Below are 25,502 nucleotides of genomic sequence, written 5' to 3'. Positions count from 1 at the left end.
GGTCGTTTATGCACCAGAGACGTGTACACTGAAATAGCCATTTCTCGAAAAAGGGGAAGCGACCGAACAGAAAATCTAAGCCTGGCGCATGATGTGGAGAACGACCTCATGTCGCCCCCTTCATTGGACCACCTTTTCTCGTGTCTCCACGAAAAAGCTGTCGGGGTCCTGAAGCTGCGTGTCGTGGGTGTGCAAGAGTTCTCTCGTTTCCATCCCTTTCTTTTTTCATGGAGACGAGTGAGAAGCGCGCAAGCGTATCGGAGCCACAGACCTCCGGATTTCGGCACAGGTTCCCGAGAATGAGTGAACTGGAGGGTCGCTCTGCTGTGAAGACTCTTGTCCAGCGCACACCCACTGTCGGTAGCGCGTCTCCTGTTCGCCTTTGCTGGTCCATTCCCAATCCTCGTTTTCTCGGCTGCCTCCTCAAAACGTTTTTTCGGTTTCTTTCTTTCCTGCCTCTGCCGGTGAACAGACCACGTGTCTCGAAACCCCCCGCGCTTTGAAAGTGAAGACAAGCCGCCCCCCTCTTCCTTGCATGCTTACGGCGGAGCAAGAAGCTGTGTGAGGATCTCCCCAAAGAAACAGAATGGCACAGCGTTTACAGCTCTTTGGTGTTTGGACCTACGCACCCGCTTGCTGTCTGCTTCTCTGCCCTCGTGTCGCCTTTCTTTCGACCCCTCGCGCCTGTTCTCAGAGCGCTCTCTGGACTACAGCAGCGAGGCTTCTTACCGTGCCGTAGCTTTGCAGAACCTGCCTTTCCGACCACCCCACTGCTTGTCGCACGTTCTTCTTTACCTTCCACTTTTTTTCGTCGTCTCTCTTTTCTCTTCCTTGTGCCCTCCTGTCGCCTCTGTCCCACATGGCTTCTTCTGACGGCGCGGCGACACTGCGCAGAAGCGCATTTGCACGCGCCTTCTTTGCAGGTAAAACGGCACAATAACTCCATGTCTTTCAGTCGAGGCGCTTCGTCAGAAGACTCGAATCCCCGACTCTCTGCACTCTTGAGAGCTCTCCTCTCCTTGGAATTCAGACGCCGTACGGGCGACTGCATCACCGTCGCCTCTTCTGCCTTCCCCGCGTCGCTTGGTTTGCCTGCCCTCTCCTCCGTCTCTCTCCCCCTTGACCTTCACCTGTGCTCCTCTCCCCTTTCTTCTTCTTCACGGCTTTTTCTCGTGTGTCGTCTGTCTCCCTCTTGCGTGTGTCAACGGCCGCTCTTTCTCTCTCTCTCTGGCGAGAAAAAATGTACATCGAGGCAATTGTTCTCGAGGGCTTCAAGTCCTACTCGAATCGCGTCTACGTCGGCCCTCTCCATCCCCAGTTCAATGCCGTGACCGGACTAAATGGAACAGGGAAATCGAACATCCTCGACTCAATCTGCTTCGTCCTCGGCATCACCAACCATGCTCTGGTGTGCATTCTAACGTGCAAAGGAAAACCAGCTCGCAACGCGCATGCCTCCCTTCGCCGCCAAGCCCCCAGAAATAAACGCGTCGTCTGTGTCCGAGCCACGCTGCTTGCATGCAAAAGGATAAAACAACTGCGACAATGCCTCTCCAGCGTCTTGGCCACTCTACACCCACGCATATACATATATATATATATATATATATATGTAACCGTATGCATATATATATATATATATATATATATATGTCTGGACATACGCATCTTTTAGTGCATTTTTCTGTTTGTCAAAGTGTTTGCATACGATGTTCTCTGTGTCGTCAGTGACCTGTTGCTGCCTGTGGCTGTCTATGGGGCTCTGTGCTTCGCTTTCGTTTCTCCTCCACTGACTGTTTCCTCTACACACTCTGCACCTGATGAGGCGCACACCAGCATCGCGAGAAGTTGATTTCGCTTTGCTTCTGGTTCGCCTTTAGGTTCGCGCAACGAAGCTCGACGATCTGGTGTACAAGCAAGGTCAGGCAGGCGTAACGAAGGCCACAGTCACCCTGAAATTCCGCAATGATCCTCACCAGCAAAACAACCCTCTCCCTTTCCCCTACAGGGAAATGCCGGAAATCACGATCACTAGACAGATTGTCATTGGTACGCAAAAGAGTCAGTGCAAGACCCCAGAACTCTTATTTCGACGATTCCCGCGAAACGGCTGCGCGTCCCAGACGCAAAGTCTCAAACAATGTGTCTGAAATTCTCTCTTGAGCTCTGTCCCTCTTCTTCGTTCCATCGCCTTCCCTCTCGCCTGGTCTCGGTCTTGTCCTTGCGCTTGTTCTCCTTCTTGTCCTTGCTCTCGTTCTCCTTCTTGTCCTTGCTCTCGTTCTTCTTCTTGCCTTTGCTCTCGTTCTCTCTCTCCGACTGCGTCGGAATGGGCAGTGAAGTGCATGGCACTGCGGGCGACTTGCCGTGGTGTATGTTGCGTGCATATCACCTCTTTCTCTTTTTTCGCTTTGACGTCTTTTCTCTGCTCCGTGACGACTCGCAGGCGGACGTGACCGGTATCTTTTGAACAGCCGGAACGCCCAGCTGAAAGAAGTTCGCGACTTTTTCCACTGCTGTCAAATGAACATCAACAGCCCCCACTTCATGATTCAGCAGGGCAAGATCACGAAGGTGATCAACATGAAGCCGAAGGAAGTTTTGGGGTTGATTGAAGAAGTTTCAGGGACGCGGATGTACGAACTGAAGCGCGGAAACGCCGTCAAACTCATGCAGAAAAAGGAACAAAAGGTAAATGAAAACCAAAGCTTCGTCCCCCAGAATGGTGTTGGTGCTTCTCTACAGCTCCTCGCGTACGGCAACATACTTCAGGTTCTTCACCACACACTTGGAAGCACGTACCTTCACATACACACACATATATATATATGTATACATATATGTATATATATATATATATATATTTACGCCGATGTTTACCTGCAGGCGTCAACCGATGTGAGTCTGTAGCTTCTTGTCTCCCTGTTTCTGCTTCCACTCCGCTGTTGCTTGATTTGCCTGGGGATACCTTTTCTTACGTCGCTCAGTGTCGAGCTGGCGACTGCAACGGTTTGCTACTTCGTCTCCTCACAGAGGCGAGACTCTTTCTGCATGCATACAAGCAAGTGTGCATATATTGTTACACCAATACAAGAGTAAATATGCATGCGCAGGTGCATATTTGTCTTTGCATCATAGGCTGGGACACCGAGAGGTTGCCCTTGAGTGTCTTTTTCTTCTCAGCTGCAAGAAATTTCAGTCGTTCTGCGAGAGGAAATCGAACCGACCATCGAACGCCTGCGGAAAGAGAAGTAAACCAAGGAGGAACCTTCCGAAAAAATCTAAAAAGGTGCCGAGAGGTGAAGCCACGAGAGAGAAAAAGAACTGGGGAAGAGGAGACAGAGAGTCGGAGAAAACAGAGGAAGAAAAGAGAAAGAAAAGAAAAAGAAAAGAGGAAGACAGAGAGTGAGGCAGGAGAGAGACCACTACAGGAAGGTAGGAGAAAGAGAGAGAGAAAGAGAGAGAGAAAGACAGGGAAAAAACTTGACAAAAAACCTGTTTCGAAGGAAGACACGGCTTCCCCACGAATAGGGAGGCGTCTGTGCGTCCTGCATTTTGCTGCATGCATTTCGTCCAGGCAAGAGTACTTCAACTTCGTTTCCATGAAGGAAGAGATGCAGCGTTTTCAACGCTTCGATGTCGCCTATCGCTTCTACAGGTCAGTGGCGAACTGGAGGGGTGTGCAGAGGGAGAGCAAGTGAAAATCTTTGTTCAACTCTGTCTTCCCTCGCGGGTGGTCTCTTTGGGGATTCTTTGATTCATGTTTCCTTCTTCTCCACTCCTTGTGCCTCGCCGATTTTGTCTTTCTTCTCCGTCCGAGTTCTCCTTTTGCGTCGGGTCGCGCTCCTCTCCTTTCCTCGCTGTCTGCCGTTTGCGTTCTCTTCCGGTGCCCTCTCTCACTCTGCTTTTTCATCCACGTTGCCTTCGGCGTTTCCAGAACCGTCTCTTTTCTGTTTCTGTCTGTCGAGAGCGTACATACACCGCAGCTTCGTGTCTCATCAACCATAACAGTTTCATCGCTTTTAACACGGTCTGCTTCCACGTCCACTTCATCTTCTTGTTCTTTTCAGCGCGAAGCAACTTCTCCAACAAGGCACTTCGGACTTCGGTGCGTCTCTCTGCTTCGCTGCATTGATTCTCGTTTTCTGTGAACTGCAAAGGCATGGAACGCCCATTCGTTCTTCGCGGCGCTGGCTTCAGTTGACTCGATTTAAAAGTTCACGAACTCTATTTCGTGTACGTGTAGTTTTTCTTTCAAGCCATTTTCAACAACGTTTCTTGAGTCTCCCCTTTAGGAATCGAAGTCTGTCGCATTTCTCTAGCTCCTGCACTTCATTCCTCGTCTGCTGTTTTGATATCTTTCAAACCTTTTCACATGTCGTCTCGCTCTCCTGCATCTTCTCTCTGCCAGATGAACTGACTCAGAAGAAAGCGGAGATCGAAGCTCAGGTAAGAAGCCATCTCCACCCCTTTTTCCGTTCAGTGCTTCCTCTTCCTCTTCCTTGAGACCTCTTCGCTCCCGTGTGATTTCTCTCCACTCTGTTCCTCACTTCATCTTGCCGTGCCTCAACTCGGGACTTCTGCATTCTCGAGCTGCTTCAGTGAGCTCTTCTTCTTCGTCTCTCTTCTCTCTTGTTCGCCTCCCTCTCTGTTCTTCGTCTTCTTCTCTCTTCTCTCTTCTTCTCCCTCTCTCTTCTCTCTTCTCTCTTCTTCTCCTCCCTTTCTCTTCTTCTTCTTCTCTCTTCTTCTCTCTTCTTCTCTTCTCTCTTCATAGTCGCCCTTTGTATCCCCTTGTTCTCCTCTCACGGCCGTCTGGCGTCTCGTCGTGCATGCAGATTGCAGAGTGCGACCGGGAGACTGCTGCGGCGCAGAAGCAGCTGGAAGATGTCGACACAGAGGCAAGTTGCTGACAGTCAAGAAGTCCAGCAGGGGGACAGGCAGCGTGCGAATGTGTCTGGCCGGTGGTGAAGAACGAATTCTTCACTCCAGAGAAAACTGTCGAGCAGTGGAGTCGCCGGCGTCTCGCTAGAGGAAGAGAAACTCTGCGCTCCACACAGGGGCTGCAGAGCGGGAGGCAGACACTGGAGCTTGAACGCATGGCCCACACTAGACCGCCAGACACAAATCCGTCGAGTGTTGGCGCCGAGTCAAATTCGAAGACCATTTTCGACGCCTTTTTCCGCGAAGAAAAAACATTTCAGCCCACCGCTGCTCTGTCGCATCGGCGTCTCCCCTTCGTGACCCCGACCGAAGTTCCTCAACTCGCGCTCGTGTCTGTCTTCAAGATCCTTCTTTGCCTGACGGACGAACTCAAAAATCAGTTCCTTTTTAGACAAATGCACCATTTCTTCCTAGACACAGAAATTCTTTTCTGGACAAGAGGAGAGGCGAGTGCTGCGCGGAGTCATGGCTTGAGAGCGAACGTGGATCTGTCTACTCGTTTGTCTCCATACCCAAGTGCCTGCCAGTTTTTAAGTTCTGGGCGACGACCGCTTTTGTACCCTTCTGCAGTTTCGCCTGTCTCGAGTGCGTGGATTTCGCGCGTCCCTCTTCCTCGCCGTCTTAGGGGTCTGAGTGTGAAGCTGTGCGTCGCTTGCCGCCCCTCGCCTTTCTTGTTCTTCCGTGTCTCTTCAACCGTTCGACCTGGCGAGCTCGGAGGCTCTCTTGGCTTTCTTGAGGCCTCCGTCTCGACTGCCATGCGTCGCACGAAGCCTCAGTTCTTGGGGACAGGAGACCTCCGGATCGTGAGAGGGGAGAAAAGAAGCGTCTGCGACACAGCGGCAGACAGACGCCACTCGCTCGAGACTGGAGACATGCGCTCCGCCGCTTGGTCTGTTTTTCGTTTCCTCGAAACAGCACACTCTGACCGTTGGCCTTTGCTTTGCAGCGTGAGAAACTGGACGGACCCCTGCAGCGCGTGCGACAGAAGAAGGAAGAAGTAGAGAAGGTAAGCTGCTCGCAGAAGCGAGCCAAGGAGACCGCGGAAGGAATGGAGAGAAAACGACGAGAAAACGCATCAGAGTCACACACATGCACTTGCGCCTGCGTGCTCTGTCAAGCTGTGCTTGACGGACTCTCTCGGTGAGACGCCCAGGCGACTCGCTGCAGACTCGAGAGACCCAACGCCTTCAACTTGCACTCGGTGCTTTGTAAATGTTTGGACGCGTGACCAACCTTGCCGGAGATAGAGCCGACCTCTCCGTTCCGACTTCTTCCTCAACTTGGCGTTCTCACCTTCTCCTCATGTGTTGTTCTCCTCCCTCTCTCTTCGTCTTTTCGTCTGTCTCTTGTTTTGCTTTCTCTTCTTTTTCTGTCTTTCCTCTTTTCCCGACGCTCCTCGGTTTTCTTCTCTTCTCCCTCTCTGTCGCTTCGGCTCCGTTGTCTTCTCCAGCTGCTGGCGAAGCGGCACTCGGAGGAGAAGACTGCGCGGCGAGACTTGAAATTGTTTTCGGACGCTCTGGAGGACTTGAAGAAGGAGGAGCAGAAGTTGGCCAAGAAGCTGGCGGAGAAGCGAGCCTCGCGTCTGTCGGAGACGAGTCACGCGGAGGCTGCAGAGGAAGAAGTGAAGCGTGTGAAAGAGGCGCTGGAAAATGCAGAAAAGAAGCTCGAGGGCCTTTCGACTGGAGGCGCAGAGGCCGGCGGCGGTGCGTCTTTGCGCGAGAAGCTGAAGCAGGCGAAGACGAAGGCAGCCCAACTCGAAGCTGAAGAAGAGGACTTGAAAACCGAGCTAAAACATGTCGACGAAGAACTTCGACAAGTGCGAGCAAAACTTAACAAAAGCGGAGAGGTAAACTGCCTCGAGAACACGAACAACTGAGCATGCCAAGAAGAAGGACAGAAACATTTCCACATGCGTACCTTTCAGCCGAGTTACCTCAATGGCGACACAACACCACAAAAAAAAAGAAGAGACGTACACGAATGCACTGACTTCCGTCGATTCACTTTCTCTCCATGTACATCGAGATCCCGTTTGAGTCTCTAACCGCATGAGTGAGTCGCAGGAACGTCTCCTTCTGCTTGGGATGCATGCGGAGAGAAGACAGCCAGGAGAGGTTTGAAGCTCTCAGGCACACACACCTGTGCATAGGGAACACTCGAGGAAGTTTTCTGAGTTTCATCCACGCTGGGGCGCTGACGTCCATTGTTTTTCCTCTGTTTCAATGCGTTTCTGTTTCCCCTTCCTTCCGTTTTCCTCCCCCACTGTGCTTTCGCTTCTCTGTGTCTCCCTCTGGTAGAGTGCAGCACAGATGACGACTCAGCGTGATGCAGCCGCAGCGCGGGTGGCGGCTCTGGAGAAGCAGCTCGCGGCAGAGGCGGTCGACGAAGAGAAACTCGCATCGCTTCGAGAGGAAATGAAATTGTGCCGCCGAGTGAGGAAGAGCTCCGCCACGGAAGTGGAACATGCGTGTGAAGGGCTTCAGAACCGTATAGATTTCACTGTCTTGCGAGAAAGAAGAGCGAAATTGGCTTCGCCTTTGAGAACGCGCAGGTCTTCTTCAAAGCTCCTGAACACTGCGCTGAGTTTCCTCAGAAGCCAGTGTTGTGTCTGAACTTCTTGGGGACTGTAGCAGATCTAGCTGTTGGAATGGGGAAACGAAGAGCTCGCTTGAGGGTTGTAAGGACAGTCGACCAAGCGACGAGTAAGACGTAGGTTTCACCTTCGACAAGTAGGACAAAGAGGTGACACGACGTTTGAGAAAGAACAACGCAGTTCATGTGATTCTGGTACACTCCCTTGACTTGCTTTAGAAAAAAGTAAATGCCCTCGTGTCGAAACGTCGGCTTTCCGCGGGGCTGCGGTTTTAGACGTTCAGAAGGGAGTCCTCGTATGTCACGCTGAGCTCTCGCGCGCACCGAGTGACGCACTCTGAAACTTGACGCGTCTTTAGATTCTCCGATTCTCCTTGAAGAGCAAAAAACGGTCTTCGCCCACCTGCAGTTTGCCTCAGAGAGACCTCAGAGAAGCCGCAAAAGCGGGGACTCCCTCCGCTGTGTGGAGCAGCAGGCCGACGCGGACCGAGCAGAAGCTCGACTCGACAGATGGCTCTGGAGAGGAAGAGAAATGCTGAGGAAAGGACGAATGCAATCTCTTTTTGCGAAGGAAAATCTGCAAAGGTGCAGAGCCCTCGAGGGTTGTGCGCCGCGCCCCTCTCGTAGATGCTCCGTCTCTTCCCTCGCGTATGGGTCTGTCTTGTTCTCTCTCTTGTACCCTTTCTTGCTTCTCTCTTGTTCTCTGCCTGGCTCTCTCTGTCTCCCTGTTTTGCTCCTGTTTTTTTCTCTCGTTTTTCGCGTTCCGCGCATTCACCGTCTTTGCTCGCCTGTTCAAAAGAACGTTTTCTCGACTTTCGCTTTCTCTAGGAAATCGACGCGGCTAAGCACGAGGCGCAAGAGTCCCAACACGAGCTGAACTCCTGGTAGGCTGAAGAACAGCTCGTTGCACCGCGACTCTCCCTTTGAAGTCACAACCCTCCAGTGCAGGAGGACAGTTTTCTTCTCCCTTTTTTCACTCATTTCTTTCTCTCGCGTTCTTCCGGTTCGTGGACCTTCTCGTGCCTTCCACTGTTCGCTCTTCTCGCAGTTCCACGTTCGTTTCTCTTTCGTCTCCCCCCTGCTTCGTAGGTCTAAGATCGCCGTGCGGCTTCCCCGCGGCATGCATCCTCACAAGCTCCACGGGCAAGTTTTCGAGCTCGTTGAGTTGAAAAATGACTACTTGGATTTTGCCAAGGCTCTCCAGGTGCGTCTCAAGGCAGTCGCGTGAAGCTGCTGCCTCACACAGGAAACAAAAGTTCCGCCTTTGCTTCTCCCAGTCTAGTGCATCCAAACCCAGTCGCGACCAGTGCTCATCCTCTTCCATTTGCCTTTCTGTATCTATTCAGCTCATACAGATATCTATCTATGCCTATCTATCGACGTCTATCTATCCATATCTATCTATATCTATCTATCTTTGGTTCGTTCTTTATCTACTTGTCTATTCATTTATCTATTTCTCTATGTAATCATCTGTTTAGGTCTTTATCTATTCATCGATCTATCCAGATGTGTGTAGATGAGTTGCGTCAAACTCACTGTAACCGGCATGAATGCGCATGCGTAATTGAACGCTGTCTCGAGTGTTCACCTTTCTCCCCAGCCCTATTCATATATATATATATATATATATATATAAGTAAATAAATGTATAATGTTGTATATTTGTGTAGGTAGGTAAATGCATGGGTGTGTATCTCCGTATCAGCATGAATGCTATGAAAAAACTGTGAATGAGATCTCTCAAAAGGCATTAATGTATACTTTTGGGGGATTGAATCCTGCCCGTTTGCAGCTTCTTGTGGGCGGGAAGCTCGAGTACGTCGTCGTGGAAGATAAAGACGCAAGTGAGTTTGCGCAGAAAGTTTCTCTTCCAGTCGCATCCCCGGCCCTGTATCTTCACACGTTCCTCATTCTTCGAACTTTTTTGTTTTCTCTCTTTTCTCACGTTTCTCATGCACCTCTCGCTCTTCCAGTCTTCTCCTTCTCCTCACTCTTCGCACTCTCCTGGCGCTCCGAGCTCTCCTCGCTTTCCTCCCGTGAGGTCTGTGTTTCTTTTTGTACGTGGTTTTCTGCTGCGGCTTTGTCTCTCCGCTTCGGCTTTTCTTTTCTCGCGTCCGCGAATAATAGCGCTTGCGACGAGAATCGAGGACTTCTCTTCACAGGTCACTCAGGTCAAAACGCGTTGTCGAAAAACCACCAGCGTCCCCGGTTCAAATCCCTTTCCCCAGATCTGTGCGTCTTGCTCAGCTACGCAACGGACTCCCTCATCTACAAATGCACTCGTGTCTCGGTCTGTGTGTCTGTTCGCACATCTTCTTTCTCTTTTCACTTGTTCTTGCCAGGCAAGGCTATATTCAAAGAAAACAACTTTGCAAGCAGCCGGCGTCGCGTTACGCTCTTGCCTATCCAAGATTGCCAAGTCGGAAAAATATGCGATACAGCGGTGAGACTAACCCATCTTGCTCTTTAAAAAGCGTTGCAGATCTGGAAGACATTCAGGCACCTCTCCATGTATGCACAGCAATGCACAGGCTTGTATAGCCATCCTTGACAACACGTTCACCTCTCTCTCTCTCTTTATCTATCTATCTATCTGTCTATCTATCTATCTATCTGTCTATCTGTCTATCTATCTATCTGTCTATCTGTCTATCTATCTATCTATCTATCTATCTATCTATCTGTCTATCTATCTTTCTATATCTATCTATCTATCTATCTTTCTATATCTATCTATCTATATCTATCTATCTATCTATCTGTCTATCTGTCTATCTATCTATCTATCTATCTGTCTATCTATCTTTCTATATCTATCTATCTATCTATATCTATCTATCTATCTATCTTTCTATATCTATCTATCTATATCTATCTATCTATCTATCTATCTATCTATCTATCTATCTATCTATCTATCTATCTATCTATCTATCTATCTATCTATCTATCTATCTATCTATCTATCTATCTATCTATCTATCTATCTATCTATCTCTGCCTATCTAGCTGACCATAGTTACATGCATCTGTATCTGTATTTAGCCTTACTTCGTTGCCCCTTTATTTGCTTTTGTCTCACTGCATGCCTCGGTGTCTGCATCTCTCTGCATGCGTCCTTGTCAACACGTAGAGACGGACTTGCTTTTTCATCGAGACACAAATACATATGTATACTTATGTCCGTACATCCATGCTTCTGTGAATAATTTACATATATATATATATATATACATATATATATACATATATATATATATATACATATGTCTATGACATGGTTTCATTTCTCGATGTGTGCGTGGAGAACGAGAGAACTGTCGGAGTTTGTGACTGTGAGTCCTTTTCTTTTCTCTGTCAGACTCTTTTCCAAAACCGGCGACTAGTCGGTCTCTCTCAGGACGACCCTCGCGTCCTCCGGTGCCTGGACGTAATTGAGTAAGGACAGAAGTTCTTTCCTGTTGTCCGAGTCTACACCTCCGCCTTTCTGCCGTTGGATTTTCCGGTTTGTCGTCTCACATGCACTTGCACATCGGTGTCTGCCTAAATTGCAATAATACATGAAATACGCATATATGCATATAATTGCATGTAGATAGGTATGCATCCATATATATACATATATATACATATACATATACATATACATATATATATATATATATATATGCGCGTTTTCGCCCCCACACGAATATACGCGTATATAGGTAGAAGAATTCGTTATCAGTCCGTGGCGGGGTGTCTCTGCGTGCGTTTCTGTTTTTTCTTCTGTAAGTCGGAATGAGCTTCGAGTTTTCACACGAACAGGTGCGTTTCTTGATTTCACCTGCTTTTCACTTTTGCAGTTTCGACGCCAATCGACACGAGAAGGTCGCTCTCTACACCTTTGGAGGCAGTCTGATTTGCGCCACTGCCGAGATGGCTGAGAAGGTCGGTGATTCTTGGAGGGATCGCCTTCGCAAATCTGAATTAAAACGCTTTCGTTCCAGTATCGGCGATGTGGAAGTCTGGAAGCGGTCCTAAAGAAAGACACCGGAGGAAAAAGGAGAGTCGAGCGGCCTTGAAACCGAGAGTTGAAAGCGGAGGTAGACAGGAGGATAGAACTCCTCATTTGTCTGCTGGCAACTGCCAAGAAACAGATCTTCTAGTGCAGCAGAGAATCGCCACCCTTCTTTCTCTGTAGATCCCCGTGCATCGCTTGAAAAACTGCTCACTTTTCCAGACGTTGAGACGCGCGCTCTGGCTCACATGCATGCTCCTTCCCTCACAAGACGCTTCTACCTCCCCCCACATGTACATCATATATATATATATATATACATATATATATATATATATATGTATATATGTATATATGTATATATGTATATATGTATATATATATATATATATGTATATATGTATATATGTATATATGTATATATGTATATATGTATATATATATGTATATATGTATATATGTATATATATATGTATATATGTATATATGTGTATATGTATATAAATGGAAATATGGGTGTATGTATGTATGTCTGTAGATCTGTTTCTCCGTATGTGAGCATATGTGTACTTTTCAGTCTAGGAATGCCGCAGGGTCTGAATACACATGCATGCAGAGAGTTTTTTTGTCTGTCCGTAGACAAATCTGTCTAGAGGTAGATGAGCGTGAACATAAATGCGGCTGCGTCTACGTGGTTACGTGTGGCGAAGCGGAATGCAGGTATATCCCTTTGAGGGACAGGCGTCGTGTACGTCCACCTGGATTGAAGATTAATAAATGCCGCATATGACGGGTCTGTAACCACGCAAACATGCACATATAATAAGTGTACGCATATACACTCGTGAATCTACACGTATACATATATATATTAATATATATTAATATATTTATATATATTTATATATATTTATATATATTTATATATATTTATATATATTTATATATGCATTCGTACAACAGCAAATGTGTATGGTGGCTTGTGTGCGTATGCGTTTGAACGTATGGTTTGTGCATATGGCTGAAACGGTTTTATGCTTTTTCAGATAACGTATCAACCGAACAAGCGGCAGGCGTTCCCCACTGTCACGGTGGAGGGCGACGTATTCCAGACGGGAGGCGTCATGGCTGGTGGCGGCTCTGGTCATGTGAAGGAGACTCTGCTCCTCTGGAAGGTACCGAAGCGAAAAAAAACCTCGGAGGAGACGAGAAAAAAGGAGAATAACGGAGGAAACGCGCGAGGAAGGAGAAGAGAGAAGGAGCGATTATCATGCCTCCATGGGTTGTGTGGCTACTCAGGTGTTTATTCACTTCTTCTGGGTTCAGCATTTATTCTCTTTTGTCCTTTACCGTCGCTTCCCGCGCTTCACTGCCTTCGGCATTTCCTTTTTCCTTTCTGTTGTTCTTCGTTTTTTCCGGTTTTTCCCTGCAGAACTTTAAGCGCTGTTCCCAGATGAGTCAGGAACTCGAGGAGCGCGCCAGGTGAGAAATGCAGTGCATGCAGGCAAAATACACACAGCACATGTTGCATTTCATCTACGTAGCTGCAGGCTCATCTCTGTGGATCCCTGAATGTCTGTGTCTCTTTATCTTCTGATTGTCCATCTCTCTGTCTCTCTCTATCTCTTTCTCAGTCCATAGGGATCTCCCGACTTCTCTTCTTCCTATGTGTGCACCTCTATCTCTCTCTTCTTTTTCTTTTTCTTCTTCTTCTTCTGTCTCTGCCTTTGCATGTCTTTATCGTTATGCGCGTGTATCACTCTCTTTCGCTTGGTGCTCAGAGTTCCGCTCGTGTCTATTCTCCCTTTTCTCTGTTTGGTTTTAGACAAATCGACTTTTACTTGCAGCCCATGGAGCAGACCGTGCAGCGTCGCACGCGGGTCACTCGCGAGCTTCGCTTGGCACAAAACGAGTTACACAACATCGAGGTACATGCAGTTCTTTTCCGCTCGCCACGTTACCTCCCCTTTTCTCTTGAGCGTCTCTTTGATGAGAACGTTTCTGCACCTTTTCGAAAAGTAGTGTTCTTCTTCTGTCGGTTTTGCTGAGGATGTGAAGGCCACAGAGAGGTCTTCTGTCTCCACCGCGAAAAAAGAGATTGCACCACTCCATTTACTTCCTGCCTCTTTCTCTCAACGTCCTCCCGCGTTTCTTCCTCGTCGCCTGCTCTCAGTCTGTCTCTCAGTCTGTTTCTCCGTTTGCTTTTCTTTTCTTTCTCCGTCCATGTCTCCTTCTCGTTTTCTCTTTTCTCAGCAATTGATGGCGACGAGCTCCGCGGGCAGCGAGATGGCCCGGGCGCAGCAGCTCGAGGAGCGGCGGCGCGACTGCACGAAGAGGAAAGAAGAAGTCGAGGCGGAGAAGGGAAAAGTTCTCGCAGAGGTGCAGCAGCTCGAGGCGGATGTTTATGAACTGGAGCACAACCGAGACAAACTGGTGGGTCCGCCCCCGACACAAGCGCGACCTTTGCAGCTGCGGAAAGCCGGAGAAAACGCCGAGCGATCAACAGAGATGTGAAGAGAAAGAAAGAGAAGCAGGAGAGAACGAGGTAGACAGCACCACTCCAAGAGACCGAGAAGCCGGAAAACTGGGAGCGGAAGAGATGAGAACAATGAGAAGAGAACACGAAGGAAACAGTGAGACGCGTCGAGAAACGAATACGAGAGCCGCGTCGAGACTGCGTGTGTGCCTGCAGGAGGCGTCTCTGAAAAAGGAGGTGAAGGTTCTCCGCCAGCGCCTCAAGAGCCTCGAGGCGTCTGTGAACACATTGCAAAAGGTAAATCGAGACAAGTGGTGAAGTGAAGGAAATCAGAAAAACGGAACACCCGACGCGGTCGCCCCTCCGCGTCAGGTGTATAGACACTCGGCGGGAAGCGTGTGGGAGCGTTTGTCTCCCGTCTTGCGAACTGCGCGTTTTTCGTTGAAAACGAAGCGGATCTCACAGGATTTCCCTCAAAGCGAAGAAACACCACAGCAGGAACGGAGATACACGCCTGGGGTCCGATGTCCGCGACGGAAAGCCGCGTGTTTTGCGCATTGTTCTATTTTTGTGGTTGCCGTCTCGCTCGCAAGTGACTGTGTTTGGCAACCGACTCTCGACGCCCGGAGTCAGTCTCATAAACAACGCTTCAAGTGCGTTCTCGACTGGAGGCAGGCGAGGGGGGCAGGCGTTCAAAGAAGAGAGATGCGCGTTTGCATGAAGTAGATAAACGAGGAGTCTTTCGCAGCTCCCAATTTTGCGCTGTGTTCGCGGTGCGCGGTCAAGGTCGTCATAAGCGTGAAGAGTCGTAATGAGAGGAGGAAATCGAAGTCGAGCAGAGACTCTTTTCTCTGTTGCCCATGGGATTCCTAGGTTTATACACACTACCTTTTTCTGGAGCGTGTTTAAGACATTGACTGCACCACAAGGCGCAATGCGTTTGAAAAGAACGCGGATCATGGTTTCGCGTTTTTCAGGAAATCGGGAGTTTCCGCCAGGAACTGATGACTCTCGAGAAAGATCTGCAGTCTGTTCAAGAAGACATTGAAAAACGGACGCAAGGCCTCGCCGACCTGCAGAAGGCGATCGAAGAAAAATCGAAACTCGTCGCAGAACAGGCAAGCCGGCCCTTTCTGTCATTGTCTTCTCGTTTCCTTGTCTCCGCGCGTTTACTCGTGTTTGTTCTCACTTTTTTCTTCCGTTTTTTCTGTCTGTGGTTCTTTTATTTCCCCTTCGTTTTTCTTCGCTCTCGGCTTCTCTCCTGTGTTTTTCCGTCTTCGCCTTCATCTCTGTTTCCTTGTTTCCTGTTGAGGCCTAACGACCCACGGCTTGCCTCTTCTCTCCTTTTCTCGAAGTCGACCGTAGTCTCCTTCGTTTTTGCGGCGCGGGCGGTCCTGTTTCGAGTGTCTCGGGTGTCTGTACAGCGGCGAAGGGAACGCATTGCGCGGCGTTTTCTTCAGAAAGCGAAGGTCGAGGACGTGCGCAAGGAAATTGAACTTTGTCTCTCTGAGGCGGCGCAGTCCGACAAGAAGCTCGGCGAGTTGACAGGGAAGCTGAAGAAGCTCCAGAAAAACAAAGACCATCTTCTCTTGACGCTGAAGAAGGTGAGAACGCACCTTGCTAAGAACCCTTTCAGAGCTGTACAGCGGAACCGACTCGTCCAAGTTCCTTTTTTTCTCTCATTGCTTTTGTCTGCGTTTTCCTCTTTCTTCTAGTATCGCCTTTTTCTTCCGTGTTTGCCCGTAGTTTCCTTTTTCGTCTGAAGGCATGACGCCCAATCTTCTCTGTTTTCTGCAGCATCAACACCTCATGAACGACAGAGAGAAAAACATCGGCGCGGCGCGCCAGGTGAGAGACCTCTGAAGAGTCCCCCCTCGAGTGACTTAACAGCTCCTGGGATTTCTGGCACAAACTGGTTCAGTCTTCAGACGTTCGGCAGGAGCTGTGGGCGGATCGCGAGTCCAGAAGCAATCTTGAGAAGGACGGCGCCTGCTTTACTTCACAAGCCTCCGTTCTGTCGAGGACTCCTGTTCTCTGCACATGGCCTGCGGGATGTCCACTCGATGATGGACTCACACGGTTTGACTTCCGTCTTGTCAGGCCGACAGAGGTGGAGAAGACGCGAGGTGCCTCTGGGGGAAAAATGTGGGCAGCGAGCTGCTGCGTTTTTTCGTTCTCTTCGTCTCGCTGTTCTCTCGTCTGCAAGTGCGAAGCTCGGGCAGAGACTTGCGTCGAAAGAAAAACATGTCGATCCACGCAGGAAGACAGAGGCTTGCCCGTGACCGCCTGACGGACAGGATAGCCGCGCGAGTTCTTTTCCGGCCCATGCTTTCTTTCGACTCCTCGAGAAGGCTGTTCATCTCTTTTGCTTTCAACACTTGGTTTCCAGGGACCTCGGCAACTCTCTGCAGACACGGGAGGTTGGAAAGATGTGCCGCGCTTTTGTCTCGCTTCCCTCTCGTTGGCTTCTGTTTCATCCCCTTTTCCTCGTCCCTGTTCTCTTTCTTCATTGTGTTCCTTGGCTCGTTTTCTCTCAACTCTGCGCTCCATGCCCTGTTCCCGGCTTGCCTCCTTCGTCGCCTCGTTTTCGTCCAGGAGATGGAGGCTCTGCAACGCGCCAACGACTGGCTGCATGCAGAGGAGCGCAAATTCAACCAGCCTGGCTCTGCGTACGACTTCCGCCAGCTCCGCCCCGAAAGTGAGCACCTGAGAAATCCGTCTTCTTGCGAGCGCGACAATCAGAGAAAGTCCTCTTCCATCTCCTCTGTCTCCTCTTTCTCCCCTTTCTTCTCGTGTGTGTGTCTTCCGTTCTGTGCCACCCGGTGCGTCCACTGCGTTTTTGCGTTTTCTTCCTTGCTTTTCATCTCCTCACTTGGCGTCGTTGTTTTTCTTGGCTTTTCCGGCTTGGGTTGCCGTCTGCTCTGCACGCGCTGTCTGCGTCCTCCCGTCGCTTTTATGCGTTGATTTTCTCCAGCTGCGCGGCAGCGCCTGCAGGCGCTCCAAGTGGAGGTGCAGCGCCTGCAGAAGAGCGTGAACAGCGCGGCGGCGACTCTTTTGGAGAAGACAGAAAAAGATTTGCTTGCGCTCGTCGAGAGAAAAACGCAAGTGGAAAATGACAAGGTAAAGCCGCGTCTTCGCCTCTGTTTCGACGCCTGTTCTCTCTGCCTCTCTTTCTCTCTCTCCAGTCTCTGCCTCGCTTCTCTGCGCCCTCTCGGTTGCTGCGCTCGACGTCACGCTGACGGCCACAGAGAGAAAGAGAGAACGCGCAGAGCGAGAGCGACAGACAGCGTAGAAACAGACACAGGTAGAAGCGAACACACAGAGAAAAGAGACGATAAAAGGAGGTCGACGGGGTGGAGATACAAAGACGCACAGACAGACAAAGTAAAGGAGAGGAGAGGACGCATCACGGGCAGACGCGCTTGATGCTTGTGGGCTTCACAGCTGTTCCGGTGCCGCTGCTTTTGAAGTGAAGAAAACGAGCCTGAAGCGTTTTCCGTTGGTCTGCTCTTGGTGATTTCCTCGCGGCTTCTCGGTGGACACCGCGCATTTCTGCGTGCCTGAAGAACCGGCACCCTTTTGTTTGCTCACTCGCAAGGACAGACGCGCAAGTGAAGAGTTCGAGTTCCACCTTCTTCTTGGGGGAGAATCGCCTGTCCGCACAGGCGTTTTCTGCGAGGAGCGCACATAAGGGTATTCCGGTCTCCCGTCTTGTTCGTGGACCTTTTTTTCTGATTTCAGGCGAAAATCGAGGCTGTGATTTCCGAGCTGGACATCAAGAAGCGCCAGAGTCTGGAGACCACATGGCTGCAAGTGAATGAAAATTTCACGGGGATTTTTGAGCAGCTGCTGCCGAACGCCCAGGCGAAACTCGCGCAAGTCAATCCGCGAGACCTCATGGACGGCCTCGAAATGCGAGTGCGTTCGCCGAAAAGCGAGAGAAAACAGACAGAGAGAGAGAGGGGGAGGGGGCAAGCAAAGAGAAAAGAGAGAGAGAGAAGATAAGATAAGAAGAAGAGCGAGGCGGAGACGACGCGAAGGCGGGAGAGATGGACACTGCAGAAGAGAAAACGAGTAGAGAGGAGAAGAGAGAGGCGACAGGAAGGTAGAGAAAGAGGAAGAGGCCGCAGAAATGGGTCTTCACAGAGAGCATGTTTGATGTGCACTGCGTCCTAGATTGCGTTCAACAAAAGATGGAAGGAGTCTCTTGCTGAGCTATCGGGCGGACAGCGGTCTCTCCTCGCGCTGTCCTTGATCCTCGCTCTGCTCAAAGTCAAGCCTGCGCCGGTGTACATTCTCGACGAAGTCGACGCGGCGCTCGACCTTTCGCACACACAAAACATCGGTAGGAAAACGAGAACAGGACACAGAGAAGAGAGACGCAGAAGAACAGAGCGTTGACGTTTTCGGACGCGCGTAGGGGAGAAGACGAGAGAAAGCTGAGCGAGGGCAACGTTCGAAGCAGAGAAGGCAGAGCGGAAGACGAGAAAACAGAAGCAGAGAGGCGAGAAGAACGCAGAGGAAGAGATGTCAGCTTGTCAAAGAGGATGACAGGGACGATGAAGGAATCAATTCGAGAGTGGTTGCCTCTTTGCTCTCAGGAAGCATGATCAAAACGCAGTTCCCAACTTCTCAGTTCATCATAGTGTCTCTCAAAGAAGGAATGTTTTCACACGCTGACGTTCTGTTCAGGTGAGGAACGACGTAGTCTGCCCTCGTAGAAATCAAGCAGGCAAAGGCCACTGCTCGTTTTCGAAACAAATAAACACACGGAATATATATATATATATATATATGGGGGCTAAAGGCGACGAGAAAACGGGCATAAAAATGTATGTTTCCCGAGGTTAACGAGAGTGCATCAGGGGTGTTCCCCCGCATGTTCGCCAGACCCAGCATTTACTAAACATTTATTTCTGTCGATATATCTGAGTTTCAAACTCAGCTAAATTGTGTATACGTACATACACGTATACGCATCTACACACATTTACAGATACCAGTATATACGTACAAATATTTATACAGATATATATACATATATATTTATGTGCTCAGTTGAAAAATACATACATATACATATATATATGCGTGTATATATATATGTATACATGTATATTTATGCACAATTGACTCCATTCATTTGGGTCTGTCTATATGGATACTGTGATGTAATTATGCAGAGCAATAGCATGCACCACTGCGGCTACTTGGTTGTCCACGTATGTGCATACCCTTGCGCCGACCTGCTCTGCAAGTGAATAGCTGTAGAGATCTCCGTATATACGCGAATAAGTACGTATGCCTAGGCAGCTTTCAATTTCCATTTTTTGTCAGAACTCGGCTTATCGACGGAGTTTCAAACGTGGAGAGACACGCCTTGGCGGAGAGGCCACAGCGCCGAGACGGTACAAGCGCTTCGGACGACGCGGCGGGAAGTGCACGGAAGAAATTCAGAAAACATGCTCGGGGAGAAGACAGCGGTGAAGACGGCCCGAACTAGCCGGTCTTACTGAAGAAAAGCGAAAGGAAAAGAGCTGGTATATACATATATATATATATATACATATATATATATATATATATATATGCATGCGTGCACATACGCGCGTGTATCTCTCGATACATTAATATGTATGTAAATGCATGCGTATGAGTGGAGCCCGATGAACGTTTCTAAATCAATATGCACATATGTGTGCAACTAGAAATTTTTATCAATGCGCGCATATACTTATATATATATATATATGTATGTATATCTGCAAGTGGAGATGTGGATCGAGAGTTTGACTGTCTTTTTCGTTTTTTTGCAAGAGGAGAAGGCATGAAGGAAAGGAAGAGAGACTTTTTGCGACGCATGCACACATGCCGGTGCGTCGATTTTTAAAATGCAGACCAGCCAAGTGGAAGGGAATTCGAGGATTGTTTGTGTCTTGTCAAGAACGCAGCAGCGAGGTGCTTGGGGGGTTCCATCAATTCCACTGTTGAGGACTCATGAAAAATTAAATCCACGACAGCCAGTTTGCCGAGTGAAAGCGCCGACTGCTCTTCAGGTGGTGTCGCCCTGCATGCGCCCGCAAAAAAGGTATCGCCTCAAGACAGCACCAACGCAAGGAGTCTTTCCTAGCGCCGCTCGTAGCCGCATGTCTCGACTGTTTCAATTTTTTCTTCGTGAAACTCCCTTTGCCCTTCCCCATCGCTGGTCTGCGTTGGGTCGGTCTTGTTCTTGGGGGAAGCAAACCGATTCGCGGCCCCTCAGAGGAAAAATCTCAGCGGAAAATCAGGAAGCGAGTCGAGGGGAGGACTCCTGCTCGTGTTCACTTGCCTGTTTCAAGAGGTGGAGAAGTTCCACTTTTGTGCAACTGACATGCAAATACAGACCTTTTTATGCCTCCATGTTTTCTGTGGATACTGCGCGTTTTTTGAGTCTTCAATTTGTCTTCGCTTCTCAAGTCAGACGCTGGAACGCTCCCCAGTGTTGCCGGCCCCCGCTAAAAACAGCAACAGTGTCCCTAGAGAGAGTGTTTTCTACAGTTGAAAGTGAAAACTGTTTCTGCACAAATGTCCGCGATTCAGAACTAGAAAACGCCACTGAAGAATCGAAAAAAGCGCAGGATGATATGCGGGAAGACGCATGCGCGCAAGCGTTTTGCACCTGTGAAGTCACGCCCCTCTGTTACGCGTACGACTTGGCCTGAATAACGAAAGAATCCAGGAGATGTTGATCCCCAGGAGGCCTTCGCACCTCGCTTAGACCAAGAAACTGACATGCACACACAGCAGAGAAATATGAGCACACGCTAAAAATGTACTCTTTTATCGATTTTTCAGTGATGTACATCTTTGTATGGAGAACCGTGAAATAATGATACACAGCCAGCAATACACATATCATCATATATATATATATATAGATATACCTATTCGTGTTCGATGCTCCTTTTTATAGAGATATATGAATGCGCGCTTAAAATCTGTGAAAGGATGCATGCATATGCATATATGAATAGATGTATGTGGAGAGCCAAGGAGAGGAACAGAGGCGTCTCGCCTCACGCATTTCTCTCACGACTAGTTTTAAAAGCAAAACAAATGCGTCTGCAGTGAAGGTGCCAGGCGAGTCCTCTCTACACTTGCAGTCGATCTATGCTGTGAGCAGCTAACAACTAGGCAGTCCTACAAGTTCGATGTTCACTTACATATATGATCATAAATACATACATATATATAAAAACGTACAAAGCTAATTAAACACAATATTTTATTCGCGCATCTATCCATCTATAGTATATATATATATGTATATGCAATATGAATCTAGATGTTTGATTCGTAAGGATTTTGTACACTTTCGTGAAAAAGCATATTACCACATTCTGTTTCAGTCCCATACGTCTGCATATACTTGTATAAACTTGTATGTATATATGCACACCTGAGTTGACATATATATATATATATATATATATATACACTATATATAAGAAATCTGTCTACCTATATAGTTTATCTATCTTTCTATGTCTATCTCTGTAACTACCTATCTCTCTATCTACATCTCTGACTATCTATATCTACCTATCTATCTATAGCTATTTATCTCTATCTATATCTCTACTTATCTATCTATCTCTCTCTCTCTATATATCTCTATCTCTCTACCTCTATCTATCTATCCATCTATCGTCTATCTCACGTATACAGTTCATGGGTGGCAGATGCAGATTGGAGTGCATCGGCCTTGTTCATGCGCCCTTTGCGCATGTATCATTCCGCGAAGATTTCTGAGGTTTGGCATGTCTTCCGTTTGCTCTCGCTGATCTCTGCTTTCTGACATCCTGAGCTTTGTTGTTTTTCAGCGAAGACAGCCAAAGACTGAGCCCCCGGGGGCAGACGCGCGTTTTCTCCCAGTCGCAGCGGACTTTGCTTTTGCGACTTTTCTCGCTTTCTGGGGTCCTCCTTTCTCGCTCTCGCTCTGCGGCCTCGTGTCCGAGACGACGCTTTCGAAAAAGAGAGACAAACGAATGAGAGAACGTTTCAGCTCCTGGAAAAAGAACTTGAGGTCGGAATTCTCGCTCCGAGGATCTCCTCTCTTCGCGCAACGCCGCCGTGCGAAAAGTAGGCAAGACGGACGGCCCGAAGGCACCGCAAAGAGGCCGCTTTTTGCGGAATTGACGCTTTTTCTCAGAAGAGACTTTTCCAGACTTTTAACCGTCGCAGAGCGAAAGCCGAAGCGTGCGACGCCCGCGAGAGCGATTCGGGGAAAACGCAGGGGATAGGGAGGGGGGCGCTTCCTTTTCGTATCGAAATCCGGCACCGCAACTCCCAGCTTCGTCTCGCTCCTCTCGCTCTCTCTGTTCTTTTCGAATTTTTTGGTTTTCTCCTTTTTGGAGTCTTTTCCCTCCCGCACCGGCCGTGTCTCCAGTGTACGTACACCCCAACTCACACGCTGCGTGTGCCCGAACGGAGGTTCCTGCGGGGGTGGAGGAAAGGCGTTTTTTCCGCGAAGCTCCGCTTTTCCCTCTTTTGTCGCGCTCTCACCCGGGCTGCAAGCACCGGGAAGGCCTTCTTTTCTCCGTGCTTTCTGCCTGAAGTTTTTGTCGCCGCCTGTGTGCGTCTCTGTGGAAAGCCTCGGATGCCGAGACTTCGAGGGCGCCTTCCAGCTCTCTTGGGTTCTCACGAAACCTGGCGCCTGTTCTCACCGTTCGTCTCCCCCTTTTCTTCTGCTTGTCCACCTCCATCTTTTCCACCTCCATCTTGTCCACCTCCATCTTTTTTCACCCTGTCTTCTTCTTGGTCTCTTTTGTCTCGTGTGCTCGGTGCTGCTGGTGTCGACCTGTTCGTTCTGGGGCTACACTCCCAATATCCCAGAACCCAGAACCGCGATTTGACCGGCGCCTTTCTCTCTTCCTCTCTCCTTTTCATTGGTCGCCGTGTCTGCGTCTCGCGATGGCGAAGGAACGCGTCGCCCCGTTCGAGTTCGGCGCCGCGTTGCCCGACTGCTTTCCGCGCGACTCTGCGGTGTCTCTGGCTCCTCCGCAATTCGACCCTGCGCTCCGAGAGACCTCCTCGTTGTCTCCTCTCGAAGCTTCGCGCCTGTCTACTCTCCCCGAGGCTCTCCCGACTCTGCCGTTCTCCGCTGCTTCGCGCGCTCAAGCAGGATCTGAGCCGGCCGCGGCTGCGGACGCTCCTTTGGCCTGGCCGGCGCTGACGCCCTTCCCTCAGTCCACTTCGTCCGCGTTTTTCTCCAGAGAGCCGCGCCCCGCGCATGCAGTGACTCGCGGTGGCCCTCAGAAGCGCTGCGCCGCCGCCTTCGACTCCTCGCGGTCCTCCTCGCTCGACGCGGATTGCGGCTGGGGTGTGCAGACACCCGACTCGGCGCTGTCGGGCGCGGAGGAGGAGCGGAGTGGGGACAACGCTCCTTTCTTCGACCGCAAGCGCCTGCGGCGCTCGCCGCTCTCTGCGTTCGCAGACAAGTCTTGCTGTCGACCCAGGAAGCTCTTCGGAGTGGCGCACAGCCGCCAGGTCAAGAAGGTAGTGACGAAGCGACTGGACTGTCTAGACACCGCGTCGTCGCTCCCTTCTCTCGCTATCCCTCTCTCCGACGCGCTTCGTTCTTCAGCCCCTGCCGGCTGGCTCGCGCCGCCTGCCTCGACGTCGGAGTCGCTTTTCTCTTCTCTCCTCTCGTCTTTTCCGACGCCTTGCTCCTCCCATGTTCCCTCGGAGGACTCTCTCGACGTCTCCGCACTGGGGCCTCTGCATGCAGACTCGCGTGCGTCTTCTCTGCCTCGCTTTCTCTCTTCTCCGCCGAAAAGTGACAACTTCTCATGCTCGTCAGACAGAGCGCCTCCGTCGGCTCTACGTCCTTTGTCTTCACAGCCGTCTCCCTCTTTGCCTGTGCACCCCTCTGCTTCGTTTTCGCTTCCTGCTTCCTCGGCTTCGTGGACGTTGTCGTCGCCTCTCGCTGCCGCAGAAGACTGCCTTGGAGAATGCATCCGGCGGCAGAGCGCTCTCGTCTCGGCGGAAGTTCAGATGTCTCCCTCTGGCGAGTTCAGGGCCGCGGAAGCCGCAGTGCATGCGTCCGAGGAGGCGCAGACCGCCGGAGAAAGAGCATCGGGAGAGAGAGGAGAGTCCCGCGAGGAGCGCGAACTGACGGCGGCGCAGTGGGATGTGAAGCGAAAGATGCAGGAGACACTTGAGCAGCAAATGCAGCTGTACAGACAGCAGATGCGACAGAGCGAAAGCAGCTTCCTGCCCGCGTGGGGAGGCGCCCCCAGCATGGAAACCTTTTGCCTCTAACGTCCAGCGGAAATTTCAACATCCCCCCTCAAAACAATCGACCTTCCCTCCTCTCCAAACACAGAAATACCCGCTGCATTATGCACATATAGATGTATGTAAACAGAGTATATATATCGAAACCCTATCGATCTATCAATATATATATATATATATATATATATGATATATATATGATATATATATATATATATGTATATATATATGATATATATATATATATATACATATATATGTATGGAAGTGTATGCTTGTACATGTGTGTACGCATATGTGTTTGTGTGAGGAATTGCTTTGAGGCCAAAACTGCTTTTGGACTTTGCGAGGCGACCGGATTGCCGTTCGTCACGAGACGATCCACGATATGTGGTGGACTGTTTGCTCAGCATGCAGTCGACTTGCCTTAGAGGCCACAGTCGCATTTTTCACCGAATCGGTTTGACTTTTTCGAGTTCGCGGACATCTCGGAGACGCCTCTCAGAGCGTTCCGCCTTCTCGCGTCTCTCCGCGCAAGTCACTCTGTGTCTGACGTTCCGGTTTCGAAGTATGTACGACGGGAGGCGCCCTATCGTTTCGCAGATTCTCCTCCCGTTCGAGCAGCCGAAATGCAGCGTTCTGCGGGGTTCGTTCCACTGTGGCTGTTCTTCGGAGGCGCCTCCTTTGTTTTTTTTCGAGACTTTTTTCTGAAGCTTGAAACACCGCGCAGAAGGGAAGCGAACGCATGCAGGCCTCAAAACCGCTGGGACGCACGTGGACCTTCGACAGCGGAACGTCACGGGTTGTCGCTTTTGTGCAGAGAGCGATCCAATTCTCTCTTTCGTGGAAAAGAGGTCGCCTCCTGCTTGAGCGTTTCCTGCAGTCTTCTCTTCGCGCGGAAACTCGAGAAAAAGAAATGTGCTCCGACACCTGACGTTTGTCACCGCTGCATGCTCGTTTTTTAAGTATTTTTGCTCGTTCGTCATGCGCGCCCGCCGACAGGAACTCTGTGTCTCGCGTCGCGAAAACAGGAAGAGACTCAGCATGCATGCAGATGCTTCCAGCGTCTCTCGGTGAACACACAGACATCACCAGCTTCACAGAGCTACCTGTGATCCTGCATGCACAGATGCATTCAGCTGGCTACAGATGCGTAGGGTCATAGACTAAGCACAATGACATGCATCTCTACATCCGACAGGCACTCTTGTCGAC

At 49.8% G+C, this 25,502-nt stretch overlaps 2 protein-coding genes across 2 annotated transcripts; both read left to right on the top strand.

The window, feature by feature from the left end:
- The first annotated feature begins 245 nt into the window (after positions 1-245).
- Positions 246-19,673, top strand: TGME49_297800 (RecF/RecN/SMC N terminal domain-containing protein). The gene is made up of 31 exons (XM_018782334.1): positions 246-1,408; positions 1,881-2,049; positions 2,444-2,688; positions 3,181-3,248; positions 3,575-3,655; positions 4,068-4,105; positions 4,409-4,446; positions 4,833-4,895; positions 5,885-5,944; positions 6,389-6,784; positions 7,236-7,370; positions 8,359-8,414; positions 8,620-8,734; positions 9,326-9,377; positions 9,876-9,976; positions 10,895-10,971; positions 11,379-11,463; positions 12,580-12,708; positions 12,966-13,015; positions 13,359-13,461; positions 13,787-13,966; positions 14,226-14,306; positions 14,987-15,127; positions 15,470-15,613; positions 15,807-15,857; positions 16,605-16,707; positions 16,984-17,129; positions 17,751-17,927; positions 18,186-18,354; positions 18,611-18,701; positions 19,347-19,673. Exons 1-31 carry the CDS (start codon positions 1,241-1,243, stop codon positions 19,510-19,512), a joined length of 3,678 nt encoding a protein of 1,225 aa, XP_018638378.1. The 5' UTR covers positions 246-1,240; the 3' UTR covers positions 19,513-19,673.
- A 2,528-nt stretch (positions 19,674-22,201) lies between these two features.
- On the top strand, positions 22,202-25,352 carry TGME49_297790 (hypothetical protein). Its single transcript, XM_002371158.2, has one exon. It carries the CDS (start codon positions 22,962-22,964, stop codon positions 24,309-24,311), a length of 1,350 nt encoding a protein of 449 aa, XP_002371199.1. The 5' UTR covers positions 22,202-22,961; the 3' UTR covers positions 24,312-25,352.
- The last annotated feature ends 150 nt before the right edge of the window (positions 25,353-25,502 follow it).

Source organism: Toxoplasma gondii, chromosome II (assembly GCF_000006565.2).
Source record: "Toxoplasma gondii ME49 chromosome II, whole genome shotgun sequence".
Lineage (NCBI taxonomy): Eukaryota > Apicomplexa > Conoidasida > Eucoccidiorida > Sarcocystidae > Toxoplasma > Toxoplasma gondii.
This window is presented reverse-complemented; position numbering and strand designations above follow the sequence as displayed.

Bases quoted from the DNA above. Each gene is read 5' to 3' on its own strand.
- TGME49_297800 (XM_018782334.1), top strand. From the start codon at position 1,241: ATGTACATCGAGGCAATTGTTCTCGAGGGCTTCAAGTCCTACTCGAAT. The intron at 1,409-1,880 runs GTGTGCATTCTA...GTTCGCCTTTAG, and splicing joins GCATCACCAACCATGCTCTG to GTTCGCGCAACGAAGCTCGA. The intron at 18,702-19,346 runs GTGAGGAACGAC...ATTTTTTGTCAG, and splicing joins CACGCTGACGTTCTGTTCAG to AACTCGGCTTATCGACGGAG.
- TGME49_297790 (XM_002371158.2), top strand. From the start codon at position 22,962: ATGGCGAAGGAACGCGTCGCCCCGTTCGAGTTCGGCGCCGCGTTGCCC.